The sequence below is a fragment of the Pyrus communis genome, chromosome 3 (genome assembly GCF_041283825.1).
Source record: "Pyrus communis isolate YQ-2024b chromosome 3, ASM4128382v1, whole genome shotgun sequence".
Lineage (NCBI taxonomy): Eukaryota > Viridiplantae > Streptophyta > Magnoliopsida > Rosales > Rosaceae > Pyrus > Pyrus communis.
The window spans coordinates 547433-569648 of NC_142567.1; the positions used below are offsets into that span (position 1 = coordinate 547433).

The following is a 22216-nucleotide window of genomic DNA, read 5'->3' on the forward strand; positions in this document are numbered from 1 at the left end:
CACGAGTTGCGCTGAAAGAGGAGTAGACCAAAGTAAATCCCGTTTGAAAAGATTTTTCTATATACTGGTGTTCATAAGTGTTATTATTAAAAACATGTTTTCTAATTTAGTTTACCATTTGTCTTATAAAGACATTTAAAATAAGACATGTGACGGAATAAGAATAGTAAAATGAACCAGTTACCTGGAATAATGTTTATTCGCTTAAGGCTGCTGGTGGTTTAGGAATTAGAAGACTTGATCATTTTCATAATGTTTGCCTTGAGTTGGATTGGACGTACTAACTAATCCTAATAATTGGTGGATTCAAATTGTGAAGGCAAAAGTATTTAAGACAGGAAAAGTTCCTATGCTGTCGGAAATTGAATTTATTTTATTTCTTTAATTTTCTTATTGTCATTGTAGGAATACTTAATGGTTATTGGTTAAATAATTTTTTTTTTTTTTGTTAATTAAATTTGAGGGAGTGAGAATATTAAACCAATAGTTAGTTAGTTTAAGTGATTGAATCACAAGAAAGTAGTTTTTTTTATTAAAAAAAAATAAAAATAAAAAACACACACACACACACACGAGACAATAGTAACTTGGTCAGTCAGTTACTCCCCTAACGTTGGTCACAGATATATACATCACTAACCTAATACAAGAAATCAAACGTGAAGTTTGTCCCGGGAGATCAAATGAAGTGGAGTTTGAGGATCAAAAAGTCTATACCATGAGAAACTTTAACATAATTGGAGGCCGTGTATAAACACAACTATTCGACCATATTTATATGAAACAAATTTACAGTAATTGTAACTTTCCGAACTATTATGGTCTTTTATTAGTGGACACAACTCAATTCGCAGAGAAATCTACATTAAATATGCACACTATCACAATGATATTTCCATCCAATTATAAAATGGTAATACTAGAAAGGCTGAATTTTAAGGATAATCCTAGGGAGAATAGGAATGAACACGTAATCAATACTTAAATAATAATTCAATCATAAACAACCACATCATTTGGTTCACAAAATTTAGTTTAAAACTTTGGATTATTACTTAAGTGTTGATTAACTTGTTTATTTTCCATTGGTGACACATAATTTGGTTTGCAAATTTGATTTTTAAATTTGGTCTCCCTAGCAATATCTTTTGTAAAATATCAAGTTTAAGTATTCATGATATTTCATCATTACACCGATGTAATGACAACAAGTCCTTTTTCCAAGTACCTCTGGCTTATTTAAACTAATAAAAATAGAGTGTTGATAGACTCACTCCATTGTCTTATTTTTCCACCCACGTTATAATTTCATCCACTTTAAAAAGTTAAAAAAATTAAAATGCTATTTCTCCACCCCTTATTATTCCTAAAATAACCTTTAATATATCTCATCCTTAATTGCAGCCCCACATTCACGGCGGCAGCAGAAACCCCAGCCCACTCAACCACTCATCCCCAGCTCGCAACCCATCCACCACCACCTCTCAATAATCAATATCTTTCTCCCCTACCCACCACCACACTCTCTCATGATCTCTGCCTCTCTACCACCGAAACCACCAAACCACCCAAACCTGTCCCCCTTTTCATGCCATAACCAAATCCTTCTCCAACTACATAGCCAACCCATAATCCTTATTCTAGACAGCCTCCAACCCCCATCCTCATCTGGGTGTTCAATAAATCTCATCCAACCTAAACCCTAGAACGGTAGAACCCAACAATTTTTTTGGTGCAAATCTGTAGGTGTCCAGAAGTTTCTCCATTGATGTGGTTATGGTAGTTGATGATGGTGTGGCATTTACATGTCAGCTGCCCATTTATAAACAAGGCTCTAAATGTATTTTCTAAAAGGATATATATCTCAATAATATTTTGATTAAAAGATGGGTGAGAAAATAGGACAATGAAGTGGGTTTAGTAGCACTTTAAAAATAATACTCTTATTATATTTTTTATACTGTATTTGTATTATTTTTTATTAGAAATTAGACTTACATGTATACCTGTATTAGAGAAGTGTTATATATAAATATAGTATGAAAAATGTAACAAGTGTGAGGATTGATCACGACGAGAATGGATTTTATACATTACAAAGAGTAATCCCGGGCTTTCTCCCTTCCCGACCAGAGGACGGAGATAAAACCATGCAGTATCGGACATTCTAAAACAGGCACGTGTTTCTGAATTAGGCAACGAAAAATTAATGACACTTTTTGATCGTTTGGCTTTTGCCTGCCTCTCAAGACAAGGCATATGACACACGTCTCCATCCCTCTCTGCTCGTCACCGTCACCGTACACCGTACTTTGGTATATACCCCGCCGCCACCGCCACCATGAGCATCCTCACTCCTCAAGCCCCACCTACCCCCATTCTTTATAAATTCCCGCTTATCTCATTTTGTCACGTCTCATACTTCCCCTTCTCTCTCCACTTCTCCTCCAGCACTTTCAGAACACAGAGACGAAGAAGAAGACGACGACGACGACCGAAGAAAGAAAATTGAATCATGGAGAATCGCCCTAAGCTCACTCGCGCCGTATGCCTCAGGGAGCGCTTCGAGGACACTCTCTCCGACCACCGCAACTAACTCGTTGCTCTCCTCTCCAGGTTCCCCCTCAGCCTGGAATTATTTTGTCTTCTGATGCAGCTAAACTCTGTTTGTTTCCGGGGGAAGTTTTGAAATTTTAGTGCGGTGTAGATTTTTGCTGAGTTTTGTTTTTCTGTTTGGTTCGGCTGAAGGTACGTGGATCAGGGGAAAGGAATACTGCAGCCGCATGACCTGATCGATCAGCTCGCAAATGTCATCGGCGACGATGAAGCCAAACAGCATCTCAAAACCGGAGCTTTTAGCAAAGTCCTCAAAGCCGCACAGGTCTTTTATTTTTTTCCATGTTTCATTTTCCAGACCTGGTTTTTATAGTTGATTTTACCTTCTCACTGAAAGCTGATATAGTTTCCAATTATTTTGCTCGTTGTTCTATTTTTGCACTGTATTCATTAGTTGATACATGGTGTGTTCGTTTGTTTGAAATATTTCCATGTGATCTTGCTGTAATTGAACCACTAAGCGCTAATCGGCGGCGGGCTAAGATTTAGAGCCTAGCGGCTAGACAAAATTAAAAACAATATAAATAAGTGTTTACTTAAGCCAATATGGCATTGCCATTATTACATACTAATGCATAAAAAATAAGAACACTTAAAACCAAAAGCTAAATTTGAAAATTCAATAATTCATAATTTGCGTTCTTTTTGGGTAGGCTACCCAGAAAACCCTTTAACTTAATTAAACAAAATTAAAAACAATAAAACCGCCTAACCGCCTCGCCACCACCTAGCTCCTACCCGATTTTTTTATCCACATTTTGGCCTAAATTGCATCAGTCCTCTACCGCTTAGGCCCATTTTTAGAACAGTAAATTAAAAATGGGAAGAACATGATTTCTTGATGACTTTTCGCAAATTTAAGTGTCACATCCCGGCCCGGGACGGACCACTTCCCGGGCTCGCTCCACCACCATAGCACGATATTGTTCGCTTTAGGCCCCGACCACGCCCTCACGGTTTTGTTTGGGAACTCACGAGCAACTTCCCAGTGGGTCACCCATCTTGGGATTGCTCTAGCCCCCTTCTCGCTTAACTTCGGAGTTCCGACGGAACCCGAAGCCAGTGAGCTCCCAAAAGGCCTCGTGCTAGGTAGGGATGAGAATATACATATAAGGATCACTTTCCTGGGCAATGTGGGATGTCACAATCCATCCCCTTTAGGGGCCCGACGTCCTCGTCGGCATACACGCGGCCAGGGTTAGGCTATGATACCAAATTGTCACATCCCGGCCCGGGGCGGACCACTTCCCGGGCCCGCTCCACCACCATAGCACGATATTGTCCGATTTGGGCCCCGACCACGGCCTGATGATTTTGTTTTTGGGGAACTCACAAGCAACTTCCCAGTGGGTCACCCATAAGAGGATTGCTCTAGCTTCCTTCTCGCTTAACTTCGGAGTTCCGACGGAACCTGAAGCCAATGAGCTCCCAAAAGGCCTTGTGCTAGGTAGGGATGAGAATATACATATAAGGATCACTTCCCTGGGCGGGGCGGGACCACTTCCCGGGCCCGACTCCATCATAGCACGATATTGTCCGCTTTGGGCCCCCAACACACCCTCACGGTTTTGTTTCTAGGAACTCACACGAGAACTTCCCAGTGGGTCACCCATCATGGGACTGCTCTCGCGCGCTACTCGCTTAACTTCGGAGTTCCAACGGAACCCGAAGCCAGTGAGCTCCCAAAATGCCTCGTGCTAGGTAGGGATGAGAATATACATATAAGGATCACTCCCCTGAGCGATGTGGGATGTCACATTAAGTCCCGGAAATTCAAATCGTTATACAATAAATTATTGAATGTATGTGGAAAGGGGTTCCTAAAGAAAGGAGGGAACATTCACATAAGTAAAGGGAAAAAGTGTAATATTGCATTGGAGAAGCAGATAGATTTAGTCAAGTTTCTAGCTTTCGCTATTTTTGCACACTCTAGAAAGAAACAGAATGGATTATTAAGAATTGAATGAAACTGGTTCCAGATACTATTAGTTCTACGCCTTTTGAATTCGGGTGGAGGCTTTCCACGAATAAATAGGTGTATTTGCTGGTGTCAGGAAGCCATTATTCTGCCGCCATTTGTGGCCTTCGTAGTTCGTCCAAGACCTGGGGTTTGGGAATACGTTCGTGTTAATGTGTATGAGCTCAGTGTGGAGAAACTTGTAGATGGGGAGTAAGTAAACTGCCTTCTGTGAGCAAAATTTTCTTTTTCTTTTGACAATTAACGTTAACATGAACTTATAAACGTATGAGCTTTATCGATAACATTAATTTTGTTGCCTACATGTATCAGGTCCAGTGACAAATATGTACTTGAGCTCGACTGTAGGCCATTTAATGCTACTTTTCCTCGTCCCACCCGGTCTTCACCATTGGAAATGGCGTTTAATTTCTCAACCGCCACATTTCTTCAATTATGTTTCGTAACAAATAATCGTTGAAGCCATTACTTGATTTCCTTAGAGCACACAAATATAAAGAGCAAGGAAGTTTGCTGAGCCAGTTTTACCTAAAAGAGGGTCTTTCTTTTGCAATTCTCTATTTGTATACGTTGGAACACTCATTGTCCCACATCGGCCAAGAGGGAAGAAAGAAAACACTTTAAATAGAATTACTCCACTCTAACTAATACCGAGGTTTTTTATGATAAAACCTCATACTTGAGGATTGTGCAAGTGGTTAAGTGGGTGGTTAAGTGGGGACAATATCGGTGTTGTTGGAGTGGGACCTCGGCCCATTAACTTAAAAAATTCTACTACATGGTATCAGAGCCAGGGGACGGGCCCGTATTACCACGTGATTGGATGGGTCCCAGTTTGGCCCCGCATGATGAGTGAGCCCCGGCTTGGCTACATGGTATTAGAGTCAGGGGACGAACCCGTACTGCCACGTGATTGGGTGGGTTCCGTTTGGCCCCGCGTGATAGGTGAGTCCTAACATGCCTCCACGTGATTGGGTGGGACCTCGGCCTATCAACCTGAAAAATTCTACTACATGGTATCAGAGCTAGGGGATGGGCCCGTATTGCCACGTGATTGGGTGGGTTCCCGTTTGGCCATCAACCTGATTCTACTACATGGTATCAGAGCCAGGAGACGGGCCCGTACTGCCACGTGATTGGGTGGGTCCCCATTTGGCCCCCCATGATGGGTGAGCCCCGACTTGGCTACACATGGTTGCCGATGTGTGGATCTCCACGTGTGACCCATAAAATGACGTCCCACGCGCGCTTGTTTTGCTAAAGTATCGATTTTTATTGTGACCCCTAGAAATTGCAATTCACCATCAGTCCATTTAACATAATTGGGATTTCATGAGATATTTAAATTTTTTTTTTTTCTTTTCTTTTTGTAGCCACTGATGTTGAATGAACGGATACAAAGCGAATCCAAGCTTCAGTCAGCTTTAGCTAAGGCTGAGGATCATCTTTCTAAGCTTCAACCTGAGACACCCTATTCTGAGTTTGAATATATGTAGGCTTATATATATACCAGACGCACACACGCAAATATCACTACCTCATGGATTCAATATCTGAAATGGAAATCTACTTTAGAAGCTGCAGTTGCAATTCCTGATATCTTATGTTGGTTTTCTTTCCTGCGACTTGTATACAGATTTCATGGAATGGGTTTCGAGCGAGGTTAGGGTGACACTGCATTTCACGTATTGGAGATGATAAATCTTCTCTTAGATATCCTTCAGCCTCCTGATCCTTCTATATTGGAGACATTCCTTGGGAGAATACCGATGGTGTTTAATGTTGTCATTTTGTCTCCACATGGATACTTTGGACAAGCAAATGTTTTAGGCTTACCCGACACTGGCGGCCATGTTGGTATTTGACAATTTACTAACTCAATACCAAAATATGTGGGTGATAAGTTTACAAACTCTATCACACCTCTTTCACTTTTCACTCTCAAATAAAATTGGACAAAGAAAGAAATAGAGAAAGGAGGGAAGCAACAAGCTTTGGCAAAACACTTGGACTTTGATATATGAAAAAAGGTTTACAAACTGTTGGAATAAGAAAGCTTACAAGCTTCTTCACAATTGGAAGTGGGATTAGGATGAGATGATTTACAATGCTTGAGAACTTAGGTATTTATAGCAAACCAAATGATTAAACTAAGATTATTTATTACCACACAAAACACATTAATTGCACCTAATAATTTTTATTCAACCATACCTAACATTGCCTAACTTTCCATGCCTAACTTTGACATTGATTTTCAACAATAGCAACCTGTTTTGATTTGAATTTCCAACACACCTCCTCAAATCAAAACGCCTTCATTCCTAGCATTTCACGCAGTAGCCGGAATGTTTCAATTGGCAATGGCTTTGTGAAGATGTCTGCCACTTGTTCCTTGGTGTGACAGTAGACAAGTTCAATTGTCTTTTGCTTCACATGGTCCCTTAGAAAATGGAACCTGGTATCAATGTGCTTGCTCCTTCCATGTTGAACAGGATTCTTTGCAAGTTTGATTGCAGACACGTTATCTACGTGAATCACAATCGATTCCACTTATGGATGACACACTGACTTCAACAGATTTCTTAACCAAATTGCCTCACACACGGTTGAGGCTACAGCAACATACTCGGCTTCACATGATGACAAAGCAACAATTGATTGCTTCTTTGAAGTCCATGAGAAAGTTGTTGATCCTAGAAAAAACACATAGCCAGTTGTGCTTTTCCTTTCATCTTGGTCACCTCCCCAATCACTATCTGAATAACCAAATAATTTTGCATCTTCACCAAAATTATAAAATAGACCATAGTTTAGAGTACCTCTTATGTACCTCAAAATTCTCTTGGCGGCCAGCCAATGAGACTCCCTTGGTGTTTCCATGTATCGACTCACGAGTCCAACACCATAAACTATATCAGGTCTTGTGATTGTAAGGTACCTTAGGCTTCCAACGAGGCTTTTGTACACTGTTGAGTTTACAAACTCACCCTCTCCTCCTTTGGACAGCTTCAATCCAGTTGCGACTGGGGTATTGACAGTGTTGCACTTGTCCATATTGAACTTCTTCAATATGTCTCTCATGTACCTTTGTTGAGAGATGTAGATACCATCACTTTCTTGCTTTACTTCTATGCCAAGAAAGTATGACATTAATCCATTGTCAGTCATCTCGAATTCACTGAATATGGATTGCTTGAACTCATGGAACATTGCCTCATTGTTTCCTGTAAACAATAAATCATCTACATAGAGACAAATAATTAAGAACTCCCCTTTTTCACCATTCTTCATGTAAACTGAATGCTCGTATGGACATTTCTGAAATCCATTTTGGTGAAGGTAGTTGTCGATCCTTGAGTTCCAAGCTCGTGGTGCTTGCTTGAGGCCGTACAAAGCCTTCTTCAAACGATACACCTTATCTTCTTCTCCTTGTACTTGGAAGCCTTCCGGTTGTTCCACGTACACTTCTTCCTCAAGTACTCCATTAAGGAAGGCTGACTTGACATCTAGTTGATAAATTTTCCATTTATGATGTGCGGCAAGAGAGATTAGCAATCTTACCGTGTCAAGTCTCGCAACTGGAGCATAGACTTCATCATAGTCCACTCCATACTTCTGTTTGTAGCCCTTTGCTACAAGCCTTGATTTGTATCGATCCACACTCCCATCTGCAGTGCGTTTGATCTTGTAAACCCACTTGACACCAATAGCCTTCTGATTTGGTGGGAGCTTTGTCAGCTCCCAAGTGTCATTCTTCTCGATGGCATGGATCTCTTCTTCCATGGCTTTCTTCCAACAATCTTCTTCCACAGCTTCATTGAATGAGAAAGGCTCGTGGTCTGCATACAAGCAGAAAAGGTTGGTTTCTTCTTCTTCTTCTTGTCCATAAATCTCTGTGAGACTCCTTAACCTCACTGGAGTTGAGGAGCTGCTTTCCTCACTAGATGTAGGACCACTCCTTGCAATTCTGTGCACTGGAGTTGTTGTGATTGTTTGAGCAGGCTGTTGCTCAATCGGTGGTACAACTTCTGGTTCTTCAAAATCAGTGGAGACGATCTTCTCTTTACTGACTTCTTTGTTGTTCCACGTCCATGTCTCTTCCTCACTGAAGATGACATCTCTACTAACCACTAGTTTGCCAGTTAGTGGGTTGTAGAGCTTGTATGCCTTGGACTCTTCACTATAGCCCACAAACACACACTTCTCACCTCTATCATCAAGTTTCCTCCTCTTGGCTTCTGGAACTTGAGCATATGCAACACACCCCAAAAATTCTTAGGTGTGTAACATTCGGCTTGTATCCACTCCAAGCCTCTTGTGGTGTCATCCTCTTGACACTCTTTGTTGGACATCGATTCAACAAATAAATCGAATAAGCTACAGCTTCTGCCCATAACTCTTTTGGCAAATTCTTCTCCTTAAGCATGGACCTTGTCATGTCAAGGATGGTTCGATTCTTTCTTTCGGCTATCCCATTTTGCTGTGGGGTATAGGCAGCAGTAAGTTGATGCCTAATTCCTTGCTCCTTGCAGTATGCTTGGAAAGCATTGGAGGTGTACTCTCCACCTCTATCTGATCTCACAGCCACAAGCTTGTGGTTACTTTCTGCCTCTGTGAGTGCCTTGAACTCCTTGAAAATTTTTAGGGCAGCTGACTTCTCCTTGAGAAAATAGACCCAAGTCTTTCTACTGAAATTATCAATGAAGGTAATAAAATACCTATTACCTCCATAAGACATGGGATCCAATGGACCACATATATCTGTGTGCACCAACTGCAGTGGTGCCTTTGCTCTCCATGTATCACCAACAGGGAACGATAGTCGTGCTTGTTTGCCAAGCACACAACCTTCACATACTTGGCGTGTGGCTTCAATCTGGGGTAGACCACGAACCATTCCTCCACTTGACAGCAACTTTAGGCCATTGAAATTAAGATGGCCAAATCGAAGATGCCATTTCCATGACTCATCTTCCATTACACCGATGTTGCAGCTTCCAATCTTTGTGTTCAAATTCAACGGAAACATCCGGTTCTTTGACATTCGAACACGTGCAATAAGCTTTCTCCTTGCATTCCTGAGAGTGAGAAGCATGTTCTCCATATGTATAATGTACCCTTTCTGGAGCAGTTGACCAATGCTCAGAATGTTGCTCTTCATACCTGGTATGTAGTAGGTATCGGAGATGTATTCTTCTCTTCCATCCTTCTGGATGATCTTGATCTTCCCTTTGCCTTCAACTGGCAACTTTGAGGAGTCACCAAGACTTACAGATCCATAGGCCCCTTCTTTGAGTTCGGCAAAAAACTCCTTCTTTCCACACATGTGATTACTTGCACCAGAGTCCAAATACCAAACATCTTGTTGGCTACTGGAATCATGGTGTGCTAGTAAGACTGTAAGTTCTTCATCAGTATTTCCACTTGATTCTGCCATGTTGACATGCTCACCATTTTTATGTGAACATTCATTGGCATAATGTCCATATTGCTTACAGTTGTGACACTGGATATGCGCCTTTCCTCGAGTAGATCTCCACTCCTGAGACTGACCTTGATTTTGTGCATAGCCTCGACCTCTTCCTCGGGCTCGTCCTCGGCTACGGTTGGATGAGCTCCCACGACGTGAGTTCCACTGCCCACGACCTTTATTTGGTTTGTCAATATTCAACTTTGACTCCAAAGCTTGCTCTAGCGTTGTGGGGCTTGCATTCTTCTGAATGCGTTGCTCGTGAACTAGGAGGGATCCTAGTAGCTCTTCTGCGCTCATCACCTCCAAATCCTTGGATTCCTCAATGGCAGTCACCACATGCTCAAACTTAGATGTGAGTGACCGGAGTATCTTCTCCACAACTCGTACTTCATCGAGTCTCTCGCCATTTCTCCTCATCTGATTTACTATCACAATGAGCCTTGAGTGATAGTCGGAGATGCTCTCCCCTTCATTCATATGAGCAGTTTCAAAATCTGCTCGAAGTGATTGTAACCTCACTTTCTTGACTCGATCTACTCCTTTGTAGATTGTACTGAGTGTATCCCATACTTGCTTGCTCGTTGTTGCTTCTGCAACCTTCTCGAACGTTGAATCTTCCAAACCCTGGTATAGAAGATACAGCGCCTTTTGGTCCTTCTTTCGTAAGTCTTTGAGAGTGTTCCTTTGATCCGCAGTATATACGGCTTCTTGCTCGGCAGTGGGTACAACATACCCACTACTGACAACTTCCCATAGCTCCTGTGATCCAAACAATGCTTTGAATTGGATGCACCATCTTTCATAATTTTCTTTCTTCAATGTGGGAACTTGGAGTTGCACTAAGTTGGACGCCATAACTGCTGCATCTGCCAGAATGGTATTCTGGCTCTGATACCAATTGTTGGTATTTGACAGTTTACTAACTCAATACCAAAATATGTGGGTGATAAGTTTACAAACTCTATCACACCTCTTTCACTTTGCACTCTCAAATAAAATTGGACAAAGAAAGAAATAGAGAAAGGAGGGAAGCAACAAGCTTTGGCAAAACACTTGGACTTTGATATATGAAAAAAGGTTTACAAACTGTTGGAATAAGAAAGCTTACAAGCTTCTTCACAATTGGAAGTGGGATTAGAATGGGATGATTTACAATGCTTGAGAACTTAGGTATTTATAGCAAACCAAATGATTAAACTAAGATTATTTATTATCACACAAAACACATTAATTGCACCTAATAATTTTTATTCAACCATACCTAACATTGCCTAACTTTCCATGCCTAACTTTGACATTGATTTTCAACAATAGCAACCTGTTTTGATTTGAATTTCCAACAGGCCAGGCATTACTTGTCAACTTTTTTTCTTTTTAAATGACTAGCAAACTTTACGATACTCATCAGTTAACCTTGTCTTGTTCCACTACCAATTTTTACCTATACTTAGGGTACATTGTAAACTTCTATAGTGAGCTTTCATATGTTCAGCCGTGATTGTAATATAACAAACGAGAAGTTTGCATAACTTATATGCAGATTGTCTATATACTGGACCAAGTGCGTGCCCTCGAAAATGAAATGCTCGAAAGAATTCGCAGGCAAGGATTAGATTTCACTCCAAGAATCCTTATTGTAAGTGTTTTTATCCTTATAGTGGGAATCCTTACGGTAGCTTTTTGGTATGTAAAAGTTCATGGGTTTTTTCACTGGTGGGTTCAAGGTGACCGGGCTAATACCTGATGCGAAAGGAACTACATGCAACCAGAGGCTGGAAAAAATAACTGGAACCGAGTACACGCATATTTTAAGAGTTCCTTTTAGATCAGAAAAAGGGATTTTTCATAAGTGGATATCAAGGTTTGACGTATTGGCCTTATTTGGAGACCTTTGTTGAGGTAAATTTTGATAACATGTAAACTCTATTTATCTACAGCTACTAAATCTGCAAATTTGTGCCTCTTTCACCGTCTTAAGTGGAGGATTTTGTCTGTCCATGTGCATTCCCATCATAGCTTGCTACCCATCTGATGTCACTGATGCCATGACCACAACTGCCCCCCTTTACTTTGAAAGTAGCACATGACTTTGTTCACTAATTGCATATTCAGAATACTACAGAATTGTATTCTCTTCCGATTAACTAATCCTTACATGCTTTTCAGCCTTTGCCATCTGATATAGTCATTGTTTCTCATGTGATCAGGATGTTGCAGGTGAAATTACTGCTGAGTTACAGGGATATCCAGACTTTATTATTGGGAATTACAGTGATGGGAATCTTGTTGCATCTATGTTGGCTTATAAAATGGGAGTTACACAGGTTCGATATTTTTGCAGCTGTAAATTTCATCATATTATCTAACGAGAATGTTATCTGAAGTTCTAATCTGTTCAGTGTACTATTGCGCATGCGTGGAGAAAACAAACTATCGGGATTCTGATATATATTGAAAGAAATTTGAGGAGAAATACCATTTCTCAACTCAGTTCACGGCTGATCTTATAGTCATGAATAATGCAGATTTCATAGTCACCAGCACATACCAAGAGATTGCAGGAACATAAGTCTCCCGGTACATTGGAATGTCATATTCGTGCTCTACTTTTTATTAGTACAGTGATTGTCAGCTCAATTGTGTTTAGTTTCATCTGGAAATGGAATATAAATAAGCTTATTACATCATTACTTAAGCGTCAATGGTACTTCTGATTTTGATAATTGGAGCTTTGAAATTTCTTGTCCAAATATATATCGTTGCCTTGTTCTTTGTTTACTAATGTTCGTTTCCTGGTTGTTCTTTGTTTACTGATGTTCGTTTCCTGGTTCCTTAACTTTTGTCTCCGCTCGATCTTTCAGTAAGAATACGGTTGGTCAGTATGAGAGCCACAGTTCTTTCACTCTTCTGAGGCAATACCCAGTGGTTCATGGAATTAATGTCTTTGATCCAAAGTTCAATATCGTGTCTCCCGGAGCAGTTATGACCATTTATTTCCCATACTCTGAAAAGCAAAAGAGACTTACCGGCCTCCATGGTTCCCTAGAAGAGTTGCTATATGATCCTGACCAGAATGATGTGCATATGTAAGTGCGTTCATAGTATAATCAACTGTGACAATGCAATTATTTTGTGGCAGTCACTTGATAATATGATATTCTTCTTTATTGGCTTAGTGGCACCCTAAGCGATCGATCAAAGCCCATAATATTTTCAATGGCAACGCTCAACCAGGTGAAAAACATGACTGGGTTGGTTGAGTGCTATGCGAAGTGTTCCAAACTGAGGGATCTGGTAAACCTTGTCGTAGTCGCTGGTTACATTGACGCAAACAAATCACGGGATAGAGAAGAGATTGCAGAGATTGAGAAGATGCATAATCTCATGAAGGAGTACAAATTAAATGGTCAATTTCGATGGATTTCATGCCAAACTAATCAAGTTAGTACCGGTGAACTTTATCGTTACATAGCAGACACAAGAGGTGCTTTTGCTCAGGTACGTAGGTGTTTCTGCATTTTGTTTTGAAGAGAACTCCCAGGGTACTTTAATTTACTTTGTTTAGTTTTATAATTGCTGCCTGCATTTTATGAAGCTTTTGGACTCACGGTTGTGGAGGCCATGACTTGCGGCCTTCCAACATTAGCCACTGTCCATGGTGGCCCTGCGGAGATTATTGAGCATGGTGTATCAGGACACATCGATCCTTATCATCCCGAGAAGGCTGCTGCACTTTTGGCAGATTTCTTTCAACGTTGCAAGGAGGATCCTAGCTACTGGAATACAATCTCAGATGGAGGCCTCCAAAGAACTTATGAAAAGTTAGTATCTTTCTACAGTTGTACAATAGTACTTCGTATTAGCCATGCGTTACTGAACTGACGGGTTTTTGTAACATTGCAGGTACACATGGAAGATTTATTCTGGAAGGCTAATGACATTGGCTGGTGTTTATGGTTTCTGGAAGTTTGTGTCAAAGCTTGAAAGGCGTGAGACCCGACAATATCTGGAGATGTTCCACATTCTAAAGTTCCGTGATTTGGTGAGTTTCTGTCTTGATTGTTAGCTTTAAACTACATCAATGGACGATCTTGATAGGATAAATGACAGTCGTTGCTTAAGATAGATAAATTCCTTTCATGGGACTTATTATGCTTGCATTGTTTCAGGCAAAATCTGTTTCTCGAGCTGTTGACGATGCACATTAAGCTACAACCTGCTCAGCTGCGGAGGCTTTGAGTCCGTAACTCGGTGATTCGCAAGGTAATATGGTTGTACAGATGAACTAGAAGTTACCCTTTGTGCATGTATGAATGTAGAATTGTACAGAAGCTCTTGATCTTGTATTGTTCTGAACTGATTAATATAATATGCAAGACATTGTCATCCTTTACGAATTTGGTAAACATGGTGAAAAACACTCGGTTACTTTCCTTCCTTTCTCCAATCGCAAGACGAAGAATACATGCATTAAGGTTTTCTTTAGGGGTCCGGCTACATTACGAACACATACTCAGTACAAATTATTTGTAAATACCACTTGTTGGGCCATCATGGTGATTGAGTGGTGTAAGTCCATTTCTACGGTTTACTACACCATCTAATTGGTCCAATACACTATCTCATGTGGTTCAGTCGATCTACAGTTCAGATACTTGTTATAATCCAATCCGACGCCACATTTGGAATGTTTTTGGGTCCCTTGGGAGTCCCTTTCGAGTTTTTTTTTTTTTGTTTTTTTGAACGCTGAGTCCCTTTTGAGTTTCAACTAACTTGCTAACTGCTATTCTCAACTTGACAATAGCAAGTTGTCAACTTAGATCGAGTACATACCTTTAACGTTTTGAACCAGTCGAGCATTGTCATATAAATTAAAACTTAAACATAATATTGTATTATTAATTTCAAAACATCACGATAACGAGAAATTTTTTGTTGTAATGAGAACACGAGTGATACATTATGTGTTATTAATTTTTTAAAACACATATCCCACCATTTATATAGTGATACGTTGTATACCATTTCGTGTCCCGATCACACTGAAAATCTCTCCATGATAACAGTATTACTGTCATGTGGCATGAAAGTCCTCAACCTCGACCTAGCCACTCAAGCTCAACATTGTAGGGGAAATGATCCTCTTCAGATCCCTTGCACTAAATCTACTAAATTAAAGGATCTAAGCTTTTGAAATTTAATTCAATGACTACAAAAATTAAATTTTTTAAAAATTATAATAAATTTATCTGTTGGATTAGACGAAAAATATTCGAAGATGATCACTTTCCGCATTGCAGAGCATGTGACATATCTCGTGTACTTTGTCAGAAGGACTACTTCCCGTAGCCACTTTCTCGCGTTTTACATCCCTTTCTGACACTTGACCATATCTGACAAACCTGCATACTTATATACAAGCAGCTTTTTTGACCAAACGATCCACACACTCCTTCCCGCCAAACTTTCACATGCTTTTACCCAAAATCTTGTTTCTTGATCTTCCTTCCACTACCTTTTTCCGCACTCATTTTTCAACGGTCAAATATTTACTCGTTAACCGCTAAAACTACTTCCCCAACGATAATTTATTTAATCACTTCCTAGTTAGGCATTATTTGAATTCTCTCCCTTCTCTCCTTCTCTATTAGTTTTCTCTTTTTCATTCTCTCTATTGGAAAGGTAAAACAAGATGATAATGTTGCTTAATCTTGAGTGTTCAAACAGAAAAAAAGAGAGGAGAAGGGAAAATAAGAGAGGAGAAAATTCATATCCTATTACTATCATTCACCCGTTCTCTTTGTTCTTAATTGTGTTTTTTCTTATTAAACTATAAGGTATAATTGTTAAGTCATGTGCCTTGAATCTAAAGAAGCTTATTATTGTGTTGTTTTGGGGACCATCGTTGATAATAATTTGTAATTATCTAATCCAAAATATTTGTCTTTGGATTCTTATTTTTATTTAGCTCCTTAGGTAGACCATCCCACCCGACTATATCACTTTAAAAAAATACCATTTGATGGACCTATATGTATTTTAATAAAATGACTCGACTAAACATATCTTAACAACAAGAATGACACTAGACTACACTACTGAGTTACGGATCCATCTCCAACTTAGTTAATCGGAAACCAAAGTAAAAAGCTCAGGTGTCCGACCATGTCAGTGAGGCACTAGAGTTTCTGACCATGTCTATAAAGTAACTCACAAATACATGAGATATTTGAAAGTTGGTTACACCCTAATCTTTTCTACTTTAGTCATTGTTCTAAAAATTTCCGTCCAGGGCAGTTTAGATCCTATCTAAGCAGTGGCTGATAACTGTTCCGATAAATCCTAGATGTTTGATAATTAAGAAAGGGCGTCTAGACTTGTCTAAACGCTCGCATAGGTCTCGACTTTCATTTAGACAAAAAATAGAAAAAAAAAATTTTGCCTTTTATTTTTCAATAAATTGTAAGAGTTTGTTGAATACTTAGATGAACACTCATTTTATACTTATTCCCCATATTTTCAATATGTTGTAATATTTTATAATATATATTTTATTATATTTTGTAATTCATGTATCTCAATATAATTATGTATGACATTTATTTATATGTTGTATAATAAAAAATAAAATAAAAACTTTGAGGCTCGCACCTCAGCACTAGGTCCCTGCACATTTGACTGGCGCTTAACGTCTTTTAAAACCTTAGTTTTATTCACTATCAGTCTATCAGTGCAACTGGAAGAGACGTCTTAACAAGACATCCGTTCAAAAATTTTCTTTTCAAATCATGCTAAACGGTATTGCTTACTAGAAGACAAATCACTCAAACAAAACTACCAAAGTAGAATAGTAGTAAGAGTCCATGAAGCTCTCACATGTAAACACCGTTTCTGGCAAATTACGACATCGATACTATAATTATGAACCCTGACATATGAACCAACAACACCAACTACACCTTGACATTTGTGCTTCGTAGTTTGGGGCTCTTTGCTCTCGACCCTATCACCACGTGCACTTTCCATCCAGTTACTACTAAAAAGCAGTGCTTAATAATAATTAATTTAAAATAAAAACACCTAATAACTTGGAGGAGAATCTCAGAAGCAGCTTTCAGCTTTTAGCTTTTAGCTTAGAGCTGGCCAAATGAGTGGGCAAGATAAGCCAGTGATCCTACGAGGGGTGCGTTGATGTAAGTGGCTGGCTCCGACTGCTCGTAATCTGACCGTTGATCTGGGAACTTGTCGTTCTTGTCGGGCCCACCGATCACTGCCCCCACCAGGATGTTGGGGTTGGGGGATTGGGAGCTCATCACGCTGAAGCCGGACGAGCATTGGATCTTTGCTGGGTGTGCGGCGATGCACGGCAGCGATGAGCCCCTGTGGTGGATCCTCCGTGGATACCTTGGGCCGTACCCCACCATGTACGACATCTTCATTGGGTTGTCTCCTAGTAGATAATCCACCTGATAGAAGCCATTAACATAAACACGATTAAAAAGAGATTAATTACGCTCTATTTTTCTCATTAATTTATAACAAGAGGAATTAATGTCTTTATCATGGCATTTGGGAGGGCCAATACGTGACACACGATTACCTGTCTCTTGGCAATTGCTCGGAGCCGCTTCGGGGTGATGGCGGTGCCGCCGCAGTTAACCACCTGGCGGGAATTGGTTAAGTACTTGGCATAGCTTAAGATCAGAAACGAGGTGGATGTCACGTACTGCATGTTGCTGTCATTCATTTTGAACAGAAGACCACCTGCATCCAAAAACACCAAAACTAGCCGTTATGAACAGGACCACTATGATCTTGATTTTCAGAGAGAGAGAGAGAGAGAGAGAGAGTACCTGGAGTGTATTGGGCTGAAGAGTAAGAGGCTCCTGGAATGATTGAACAGATGAAACTATCTGCATGCCCTTTGTAGTCATGGAGGGATTTCACCTTTTGGACGAGGAATGCCTGTAAAAGCAAAATCCCACGTTATAGTTGTTGGGGAGTTTTTTTTTTCTTCTAATTTACTATAAAATCGGAGCCTCAAGAATATACCAAAAACTGATATCGAATACAAAATTTTGAGAAAATGGGGACCTTGGAGAGAAGAATTCTTGCTCCGACGTGCTTGTTATCCCATCCGAACGTGTTGTCAAACTCCGCCGCCCCGAGAATCTGACCGTTAACCTGAATGTAACTGAGATACATCGGATTCTTGGTGGCCTTGTGCAGCCAAGCAGCACCCCACAGCAGCTCATCCTGCCATTATTAAAAAAGATTTTTAACACCTTCAGCCACATTTTGCAGAAATAAGCAATAAAAAGTTGGCAAATTTGAAAGAAGTGAAATTCTTTAACCTGAAAGCCAGAGTAATCACAATAGTAGGGACACACAAATTTCTTCAATCCGATGCTGTAAGGTCCTCTGTGCTTGTCGGCAAACGCAAACACCTACACCCAGAAGCAAAACGTGATCTCAGATTCTTTGGGAAAATTAGAAGAAAACCCTTCTACTTTTTTCCTTTGGTTGGAATTTAAAGTTTGGTTTTTTGAACTTACGCTCATTGCCCTCCTGACCAGAAGCTTGGAGTAAGTGGGATCACATCTCCTGAAGACCAAAGAGGCAGAAGCAAGAGCAGCAGCCGTTTCAGCTGCAACTTCAGAACCAGGGGTGTTTTGGTCAATCTTCAACACAGTTCTTGGGGTGTCCATATCTTCTGGTCTCTCCCAACAAGCATGGTCCTTTGTAGCATCACCAACCTTCCAAAAGAACCACAAAACTGGCTCAGAATTTTTTTTTTTTTTCTAAAAAAAGCAGAGAAATTTGAAGAATGCTTTGGGTGGGCAGAGTAAATTACCTGCACATAGATGGTGCCTGGGTGCGCAGTAGCTTTGAGGAGGTAGTCGGTGGCCCACCGGATGGCCTGCCGGGCATTCTGCAGCTCACCCTTCATCAACCCGCCAAACTCAATCACACTCCATGAAAGCATGGTGGTGGTGAAAGCCATGGGAAACCCAAACTTCACATTGTCCCCTGCATCATAGTACCCTCCAACCAAATCAACCTGCATTTTGAAAATCACATAGAAATCATAAAATGGTAAAAGCCCACTGCATATTTTGAGGTAAAGTTCGAAACCCAGAAGGGGAAAGGACAAAAAATGGAAAGAATATGTCTGTTTTACATACGTGTGCGGCGGCGCCGTCGGAGAGGCCAGAATCTCTCCTCCAGGAAACCCTCTGGTTAGGTGGGAGCTTTCCGGACCTCTGGCCTTCGAAAAAGAGGATGGACTTGGTGAGGGCATCTCTGTAGTTGTGGCTGGCGGAGCGAGGGTGGCGGTTGATTGGGCTGCGGTGGCGGCCGGGAATGGGGTTGGCATTGCAGAGAAGGAGGAGAGTGGTGGAGTAAGAGAGGAGGAGGAGGAGTCCAAGTGTGGAAGAGAGAGCCATTAAGGGGGAAGTAAAAGTAGAAGAAATAACAATGCAGGCCAACTAACAAGCCAACTGCCAACCTGCAAAGCCGCAGTAAATAGAAGCAGACACCTCTCCCTTCTCTCCTTCCCTTGTATTTATAAACTGCAAGCTGCTGCCCTCATCTGTTTAACCGTGCTAGGTCTTAATCATAGCTAGCTCCACATCCTCCAACAACGGCTTTTGCTTTGAGTTAATTAACTTGGATTATCTTATAAGGCACTTTTGTCACTGTTTGGCTTCATTGTGCATTGTGCCCTTTCTCCATACAACGAAATTCATTGTAACCGTCCTATAAACTAGTAATATATTGTCATGTTAAAAAGGTAAAACGTTTGGCACAATATTGACTACTGCCAAAAACTCATAACCGTATACCATAAGTTTTTATCTCTTTTTGGGGTTCGCTATATATTTATTAACAAAATCATTCACGTGAAGAGTTTTATTTACTCACCAGGTACGCCACTATGTATGTATCTCAAACAAATAATGTAATTATATGTGGTTTGACTTTCCTCCACAATATTGCATTATTGGTTTGAAATACAACGTCAATTGCACACACAAACTAATCATACACTAATATGTGAGAATGTTAAAACGTATAACAATGCCTGATCGTTTGAGTCTTGATATATAAGTTCATTTATATTTTGTGGATTTTCTTATCTTAATTAACAAGACTGGTCACATGGGGTCTTATTTTCACTGATGCTCATGTAAATTTTTTTGGTGAGGAGTCTCTCCTGTAAACAGCAGTTAGGTACGAAAACTCATCGCTTTACTCCTTTTCTCTCTCAAAAAACGAAAGTCGCCGCCCCTTCAACCCTAGATCAGAGAGCACCACAACCGCCGCCCCCTTGGTCTTGCTTGATTTGGCGGCATCCACTGCCTCTCCCTCTACTCCCTCATTCGGTCTCTTCTGCCCCTCCCTTTTGCTGCACCTCCTTCACTCCAGCCTCCTCCTCCCCCTTCCTATATGAAACGTTGTCACCCTCTCATGCTTCGCCCTTGATTGCCTCCTCCGGTTTCCGTTTTGAGAGTTGGTGGCATGCATCCTAGTGGTTCTTCGCCTCTTCCCCAACATTTATTGTCGCCATTTTCTATTTTATTATCTTTAGTTTTCCAGCATTTTCTTCTTCCCGTCGCCCCTTTTCAAACCCATACCTCTACTCTGTCTCCATCTATTTCCTCTACCTTCTATCCTCATAATCCATCCCCAACAAAACCTTTCCGCAAACCCACAAGTGTTGAATCGAAAAGGGATGCTAAATTTGTTTTCGCCCCTTACTGCCCCTCCCCGACCTGCATGCCGGATTTCCTTCGAGGCCAATAGATCTGCTGCTTTGGCCAAAGTATGAGCTTCGGCCAAAGTAAGGGCATTTCACATACCCCTTTAGCCTCACCCCTCGTCCAATTGCTATTGTATATGTATTATATATAGTTGCAGGGGTCAGTGAAGCCGATTTGGATCTTATGGCTATCTCTTGGTGTGGTGTTCATGGTGATGATTCTGGTTGTGGTATACTTTTGGTTGCAGGTTTGTAACATTGTGTTGCGATGTCTTGGTCGAATTGACCACTCAATCGTTTCTCCAGTGTTGCTGCCTTGTTGGCTGCTGGCAAGGCGTTTGTGGCGGCGGCGACAGTTGAAGTCTGCATTTGGTAGAGTTCTTTTAATTTCTTGTCTTTTTGCGTATTAGGCTGGGCGGCTTTTTGTGTATATGGATTTCCTCAATATGTGTTAGGTTTTTGCCTTTCTCTGGGTTGGCCTCGTGTAAATCTTCTTTCAGTTTAATGGATGTTAATTTTCGAACAAAAAAAACCTTTTGTTGTTTACTTACTTATCAAGAAATTACAGTACAAGTGCAGTGAGTTTGTTTTATGAACTTATTGTTGAGAGTTTTCCACATTGACGAGAGACAAGATTTGTTATGTGCTTATATGATCTTGGGCTACTCCTCATATTACCAATTGGTTTTATGATGGAATCTCAATTTCATCATGGTATCAGAGCAAGGTTGTCCACGTGTGAAGTCCAACGGCCACACGCGCTCCACGTCATCCAGTTGTTGTCCACGTGTAGGCTTGAAAATCCACCACACGTGCGGGGCGTGTTGAGAGTTGTGTCACATTGGTGAGGAACAAGGTTTGTTATGTACTTATATGATCTTGAGTTACTTCCCATATTATCAATTGATTTTACGATGAAATCTTAATTTCATCACTTATGACAAGTACCTTTTATTTAACCTTAATTTCAAAGCCTATCACCCATTGTCTGCAATAGGCATCAGATGCAAAATGTACCAGAAATGTTCTCATTGGTTCAATGTACATATCTCTATTCCAAAAGAATCTTTGAACTTTGGTTTAATAAATTAAAAATGGAATAGGATTCTCTCCTGATCTACTTTATGAGGATCTTTCTCGCCGTTCATCGTATATAATGCGATCAATTTTCATTATATATTATTTGTATTTAATTTTAAATAAAAAAATCAAATAATTTTTTACTACACGATACACAATGAATGACTAAAATGTGAAGATCCCTTTGAATCCATATAGGATCCAATTCCATTAAAACTCTCCCGCACATTAAGGATACCTAATAAAATAGTGTATATTGACCCGAAAAAAAATTATTTGCAGTGAGGAATTACTATGGAACTTA

At 40.4% G+C, this 22216-nt stretch overlaps 1 protein-coding gene and 2 pseudogenes across 2 annotated transcripts; 2 read left to right on the plus strand and 1 right to left on the minus strand.

Annotated features, from left to right (window-relative positions):
* Positions 1 to 2451: 2451 nt before the first annotated feature.
* Positions 2452 to 12639, plus strand: LOC148697701 (sucrose synthase 2-like; annotated as a pseudogene).
* A 245-nt stretch (positions 12640 to 12884) lies between these two features.
* Positions 12885 to 14463, plus strand: LOC137714670 (sucrose synthase 3-like; annotated as a pseudogene). The gene is made up of 4 exons (XR_015960273.1): positions 12885 to 13156; positions 13247 to 13891; positions 13974 to 14112; positions 14240 to 14463. The product of XR_015960273.1 is annotated as a sucrose synthase 3-like (transcript).
* A 2431-nt stretch (positions 14464 to 16894) lies between these two features.
* On the minus strand, positions 16895 to 19882 carry LOC137715788 (endoglucanase 17). Its single transcript, XM_068455136.2, has 8 exons — positions 19256 to 19882; positions 18925 to 19131; positions 18626 to 18826; positions 18425 to 18517; positions 18165 to 18326; positions 17924 to 18035; positions 17671 to 17834; positions 16895 to 17536 (listed from the first exon to the last, which is right to left on the minus strand). Exons 1-8 carry the CDS (start codon positions 19514 to 19516, stop codon positions 17204 to 17206), a joined length of 1533 nt encoding a protein of 510 aa, XP_068311237.2. The 5' UTR covers positions 19517 to 19882; the 3' UTR covers positions 16895 to 17203.
* Positions 19883 to 22216: the final 2334 nt, after the last annotated feature.